The 6,831-nt window shown below is 36.6% G+C and overlaps 1 protein-coding gene across 1 annotated transcript; it reads right to left on the bottom strand.

Moving 5' to 3' along the window:
• Positions 1-224: 224 nt before the first annotated feature.
• Positions 225-6,006, bottom strand: LOC584589 (ras-related protein Rab-28). Its single transcript, XM_784448.5, has 7 exons — positions 5,763-6,006; positions 4,556-4,652; positions 3,944-4,032; positions 3,293-3,422; positions 2,584-2,687; positions 1,464-1,541; positions 225-896 (listed from the first exon to the last, which is right to left on the bottom strand). Exons 1-7 carry the CDS (start codon positions 5,841-5,843, stop codon positions 801-803), a joined length of 675 nt encoding a protein of 224 aa, XP_789541.3. The 5' UTR covers positions 5,844-6,006; the 3' UTR covers positions 225-800.
• Between the last annotated feature and the right edge of the window lie 825 nt (positions 6,007-6,831).

The raw sequence follows: 6,831 nt of genomic DNA, 5'->3' as shown, positions 1-6,831 counted from the left end.
AAGACGTTATTAATTACAACATAAATCATCTGATCTATCCCCTTACTGTAAAGGAAAACAAATCTTGTAAAGTGTGCACCATCTCCACTCCCCTAAGAGTACTCCTGTTATCCAATCACTGTGAGCTGCTAGGGTTTCAAGGTGAAAATGATCAGATAGCTCCCAGCATCCTCTAATGGGCCTGGCTAAGATGACGATGATGATGATTAGGATGATGATGATGATGATGATTTATTTTAGTGGCAGTAGAAGTGCTGGTGGTAGTGGGTAATCATAATTAAAATGGAGACGATGATGATAATGATGATGATGATGATGACTGAAGGGGCAGGGAAACCATATAGCTTTACACGATGAACCTAACATGTTGTGTACAATATAAATCATGAAACAGAGAGGTGACAGAGCCTGAAATTAGGCAAGAGTATGAAAGCTGGAATCCCTGATAAGGGTGATGATGATGATGATGATGATGATGATGATGTTGATGATGATGTTGATGATGGTGGTGGTGGTGATAATGATGATGTTGATGATGATCATGATGATGGTGTTGACGATGATGATGACAAGAAGATAACAATGACGATATCCATGATGACCTTGGTTGCAGTCTAGCAAAAGGACATCCAATAGTGAAGGCTGGATGCTTCATTTCATCAAGCAACACAACAGCAAGCCATTGCCAATCATTCTCCTCTTGTGAAGTTGCCTCATCCAAAGAAGGATCAAATAACACGATGGTTAGCCACAGTTGGATTTTCTTAGCTTTCAAAAGTCTACCAACACATCGATGAGCGTCACATGACAGAGCACATTGAACTCCGTGTGTGAGATGACATCGGTCTCGGTACAGGGTCCTCCCGGGCTTTCAGTACTTCAGCTTTTACCACTCGCTGGATTGGGAAGACTAGAGTCAAGGAAATAATAAGTGTATGCCTGGAGAGAGTTTCTGTAGAGGGTCATCTATTTCTGTTTCTTAAAAAGAGGTCTTTAAGAAGAGCATAAGAATTTCCACACAATATATATGTATAATTTTTTCATGACAACTTTTAGAGACTTACTTTCATCTCCATTTTGAAATAGATTGAAGCACTGGAATATTAGGACAGTTACAGTACTCCCTGGACAATCTTCAATGGACAACTCCAATCTGAAAAAGACCTACCCCATACTGCCCAGGACTACTATCCCCACACAACTACACAAGAGGAGGGGGGGATGTTGTCCAACGATTATTGTCCAGACTCCAGGGGCAGTTGTCCCGATACTGTCATAATGTTATCATTACACTAATTCATCAATGTTTTACAGAATATCAAGAGGCCTTGTGTATTGAATTCCATTACTATTTCCTTTATGTATGCTCCCTCCCTCTCTTTTTCAGATTTCTTTGATTTAATATGTTACAAAGTTAGCGCGTATAAACTATCACCACAATAAAATGACAGTACAAAGGATACAGTGTTGTTTTGGATTTCAGCTTTTGTCAGTTTGATACCCAGGATATCTGCAGCTATTTTCTGGAAACATAAATTAACCTGCATGCCAAGAAAGAAAAAAAGTTTATTATCATTAGTTATGATGGCAGATGAGGAAAGAAAACACAAAAATTGATTGTTAACTACCAAGAAGCATGAAAGAATTTTAAAAAAGGACAATTATTGCAAGTGTACTTGCCTTTACTCATAGCCAACTGAATCACCTTCAGGTATCATATATAAGACTGACAATTGAATTAGGAATTATTTATCATATCAATAATTTAATATTTCATTTCCATCATAATGATGTATATGTACATGTATATGCCACAACTTCTTATATATCACATTAACACATCAGTATTAGACTTAAAGACCATTAAATCAGTTTACATTTAGATCAATCTTTCAATTATTTAGTTCCTTTATGGCAGAGATGTACCATCAAAAGCAATAGATTAAAATTGAGTCACTAATATAATAGAGAATTTCACTTCTGCTGCCAAATCCTTCATTAAAGTATTAAATGTATAATGATGAAAGGCCTTGTGTGTGATACAGGGACATATACACGTAGCAAATGCTTCAAAACATATTTCATGGGTAGGCAAAATTATTGAAATATTTTCAATACCCTTGTGTTTTACAAAAGAATATCAATTACAAGCAGATATTGCTATTGTTTTAAACTTTTGATTCTTCCCTATATTTTCAACATTATACTATTATATCTTTTGTATTAACTTTCGTATTTATTCCATGATGCAATATAAAGACGAAGCAATACCAGTAAGCATTTTGCAAATCATAAACACATATTTGCATATAAACATACATAATCACTTTTCACATGTTTAAGCAAGCAAACTGTGAGATGTTTAATTGATACATGTAGAAGGTAATTCATGTACTCTATTATACCAGTTATACCAATTTTTCTGGTCAGCTGAAAAGCTAACCTGTCATAAGTACTAACCTGTAGATACAGTAACTCGGTCTGGGGTATACTGTATATTCATGTTATACTCAAATTGATATCCAAATGATAATGTGTGTGTTAAAGTTGAGAGGCAAAGAAGACACTGTCCACTTGACTTACCGAATCACCTGTCTTCGCAGAGACAAAATGGCTGGACATGTTGTGCTCTTGACATAACTTTTGATGTTTCTCATCTTTCACTGTCCTCATATGCTCCAAGTCGGCTTTCAAGAAACAAAGAGATTAACAAATAACAATAAGTAATGGTCCGGCAACTAACTGTTCATTTGAAACTCTAAAATCTGTAATAAGGAACTGCAATCATAACAGAACTAAAAACGGGCTGCCCTTTGTTTAAACCGACAATATTTGGTCCGGCATGACTCCTGTTCATTGAGGTTGATCGTACACATTCAAGGTGAAAACACATTGTTTTCTTTAACAGGTGATTGGTACTTAAAAAAAATATGTTTTGAGAATAAAAAGAGTATAAAATTAACAAATAAGACTTCTTAGCCGTGATAGCACAATGGCCCAAATGCACAAAGGAGGTTTAACTTAACCCATGGTTTAAACCCTCATTTACATAACCCATAGTTTAAAAATTAGCGCAAAATAAACGTACCTTGCCTTGCGCGAGTCTAATATTGGACCTCTGACTGTGTCATGCTTATTTCGTGCTAATTTTAGACCATGGGTTATGTAAATGAAGATTTAAACCATGGGTTAAATTCAAACCTCCTTTTTGAATTCGGGCCAATGACTCTAAGCTTTCACCTGCCAAGTAAACATATTTGACAGTTAGAATAATTCATGATTACCAACATACCTTTATTACCCACGAGTGCAACATGAGGGAACTTATCTGCATCTTTGCAGACATCCCTTAGCTTCTGATACCAGTCCTCGACGTTCTCAAAGCTGCTGTAATTAGTGATATCATACACCAATAACACTCCCTGTATGAAAGCAACAACAAGATAGGAAATGTCATTTATCATTGAAAGCATTGACTCTTCATCTGATTCAGTTGACAACAGAACAAACGGTGAACCAATGCAATATAATGTGTACATGCGGCAGTCTAGCATTTCAATCCTTCGCAGAGACGCAGACAAAGAGTTAAAAAAAACGTTAATATACATATTCCACTCCAAATATAAGTTTTAAGTTTTACTCAGATTGCAATGATGCAATAAATATAATTTTAAATAGATCATTAAATACCAGTCTAATATTTGTGATGATTATCACAATTTGCAAAAATGCAGAGCATTTTCTATATCATATATATGCATCATGTAATACATGTGTAGTACTATTTTACCTGATCTCAAATTGCTGCTGATTATCGTTATAACTTGTATAACTGCAGAGCATTTTCTTTACTATGCAGCAACAACAAAATTCAATGAATGAGAAACTAAAAAAAAAAAAAAAACTAAAAGCATCTTCAAGCAGTGTCTAAGCTTTCACTTACATGAGCTCCATATAAATAGTTTTCCAGCATTTTTCCTCCGAGCGTCTGTCCACCAATGTCCCAAACTTGTAAAGAAACATGAGTGTTGTCTGGAAGGACAGGCAAGAAGAAAACATTCATAGCTTGTTCAAACTTCAGAAGAAATTGATACATAATTATTTTTTAAAACTACATACCACAATCAAAGTCAACTTACATCAATTATTGCAATTGTGATACAAAAGCAAAACTAATATTGAAATACCCAAAATGACAAATACTTTTTCATATTGTCGTAGAATTGAATATCATATACTTTTTTCAGTCTCTTACTGACTTTGAAGTCAATGCTATTAATTGGGGGAAAAATTAGGTAAGATAACTTTAATAAGATACTGGTAAATCCTTAACAGATAATAATGGCTTTAGGAAATTGCTCACACTAAACATTACTCAGATGTAGAAATAAAACATGTTTAGATCTTATATTGATTCACAACAGTCCTTATATTGTTAAAAAAAATACGAGTGACGTACAAAACAATAAATTCCTAATAAAGCATGTAGTATCTGTATACCTAAAACTGTCCCCCTGCATAAATAGCAGTAATATTATGTCTACATAATACATACCAGCAATGCATATTCTCTTGAGAAAGAAGTCAAGACCCACAGTCTGTTGGTATTGCTTGCCAAACTGTTCCTGGGAGTAACGTGTCGCTAGAGATGTCTGTAGAAGGAAAATCATGTTTAAATTAAAAAATATGGATACATGTTGAAATGTAAAGTTGCAAAACAGTGCTGAAAGTCAAATTCAGACAAACATGCATCAAAGTCTTCAGGAGATTTTTTTCAACCTCAATGACAGATTGCATCTACACAACTTAAAAAACACAGTAACTCTCCCGTTTGTTGTGTACAAAAATTTGACCAAGTACGGAGTACCTTCGCTCTTGGGACACTACTCAAAATATCTTATCTTATTGTCGTGTCTCCTTAGATCAAGATTGATGTAATCTTGATCTTGGGAGTAGTTGCTACAACCGGCCGTGTCAGACACGTTGCCCCGGGGTGCGAGATAGGACTCTTGTAGCGTGCCCCCATTTAAAACAATTATACAATAACAGTTAACATTACATTTAATTAATAGTAGACCTATGAAACTATGAAAATTACTCTCATGTTACGGGAAAAAATATTGCATAAATATATTATGAATCAATTGATTTGGTCGATCCAGTTCGATGGCACAAACACGGCACTACTGGACAGATAGATCCTAATAATTACAGAGCTTGGTCTTGTTGCTCTGTTCGCCAGAAAAAATATCTTATTATGAAGAAAATATAGATCTAGATCTAATAACCCTAACCCTAAACCTGCAAAAACTGACTGTTTTTGCAGCGGGGCCAAGTTGTCCCCGGGTCTGAGTTAGCCCGACTCCATTTTCTTAGTAGAGATGTCTAGATTCTAGTAATCTCCAAGTCAGATCGGAGTTAATTACGCGTAATTACGCCTTTCGTTACGGGTAAAAAAAAATTATACGAAAGTAGACTCTAGACCTAGACAGTAGACTACACTATCGCTGATGTCCAAACTAGTAAATAAACTGATTTTCGTGTCTATTGCCATGATTTGATTAATGACCCTGCATGAGGATTCGGGTCCTGGTCTTGCCCTGGTCTTGCCCTTGGCTTGGGCCTTGGCCTGGTCTACCTCCTCAAAGCTACCAGTACCAGCTAGCCAGCATGTCCTGTGCCGTCCGCGCTGGCGCTGGCTCGCCATATTTCTCTGCCTAGGAGCTAGGCCTAGGTATAGGGCCTAGGCTATATCTGCTTACCTTTCCCGACGCACCATCACCAACAACGACGATTTTCAGTTGTTTTCCCCTATCCCTAGCTTCATCTTCTGAATCAGACATGGTCCACAAGTTCTAAAATTTCTATCAGAATTGACCAAGATACCACTTGTTCACTGCAACTTCTCAAAATTGTAGATAGTTGTCGTCTTTTCGACGTTTACATACGTTTCACTACACTATGCGATTGATATGCGAATTACTGGTATCTAACGTACACAATTACAATGCAATGTATTTACGTCAGGAAAAAAAAAGGAGATATATCGTATACTATTATCTGCGTACCGTTATCTCGTACGGTGCAGTGACTGGCAAATAAATAGGATACAAAAAAGAAGGTTTCGGGCTTCATGGGGGGGGGGGGGGGGGGGGGGGGGGACGGGGGTAACAAACAGTAAGGTTAATGAAATAGGTGAGCTCAATTATGTGGAAGGGTCTTTCATCTTCTTGCCACTTCACATTCCCTCTCGCATCTCTCTCGCTTCTTCTTATTTCTCTCGATCTCGTTTTTCTTCGTTTTTCGAGGACACCCGGCCAAGCTCACCCCCCCCCCTCGATCGTGCCCGATATAGCTACATCACCGTGCATCTTTCGATTCATTCTTGTCATGCAATGAAGAACTCATACCCGGCCCATTGCCTTCTAAAACATGAAATATACAATACAATACATGAAAACTTTTTATTTGGATGCACATGTCTCCATTGTCAAAAATATTTTTTGACCGTATATAGAGAGATAAATTATTGATAGAGGAAGGTATTTACAAAGAGTTCGGTAAGTATGCCATCTCACATTGAAATCATTAATAGATGTATAGGCCTATATATACCATCAGATACTAGTGTTACTATAACTAACATCAACCTAGTTGTGATTAATTATTAGTTCAAGTATAAAAGCATATGCAACTTATTTAGATGAGATTATTTTGCGAACGCTCACATGAAGTTTTTATACTACCCTCTCTCTCTCTCTCTCTCTCTCTCTCTCCCTCTCTCTCTCTCTTTCGTTTACTCTCTCTCCTCTTCCATTAGCATCTAATTTC

This window comes from Strongylocentrotus purpuratus, unplaced genomic scaffold (genome assembly GCF_000002235.5).
Source record: "Strongylocentrotus purpuratus isolate Spur 01 unplaced genomic scaffold, Spur_5.0 spur5_scaffold_15, whole genome shotgun sequence".
NCBI lineage: Eukaryota > Metazoa > Echinodermata > Echinoidea > Camarodonta > Strongylocentrotidae > Strongylocentrotus > Strongylocentrotus purpuratus.
The sequence above is the reverse complement of the archived record's forward strand: the minus strand, read 5'-3'. Positions and strand labels throughout refer to the sequence as shown.

What these genes read in the sequence shown, in the direction of transcription:
- LOC584589 (XM_784448.5), bottom strand. Translation starts at nt 5,843, where the DNA reads ATGTCTGATTCAGAAGATGAAGCTAGGGATAGGGGAAAACAACTGAAA. An exon ending in GTGATGGTGCGTCGGGAAAG is followed by an intron (nt 4,653 to 5,762) that starts GTAAGCAGATAT and finishes TTCCTTCTACAG; the next exon opens with ACATCTCTAGCGACACGTTA. An exon ending in ACTATTTATATGGAGCTCAT is followed by an intron (nt 3,423 to 3,943) that starts GTAAGTGAAAGC and finishes GCTTTCATACAG; the next exon opens with GGAGTGTTATTGGTGTATGA.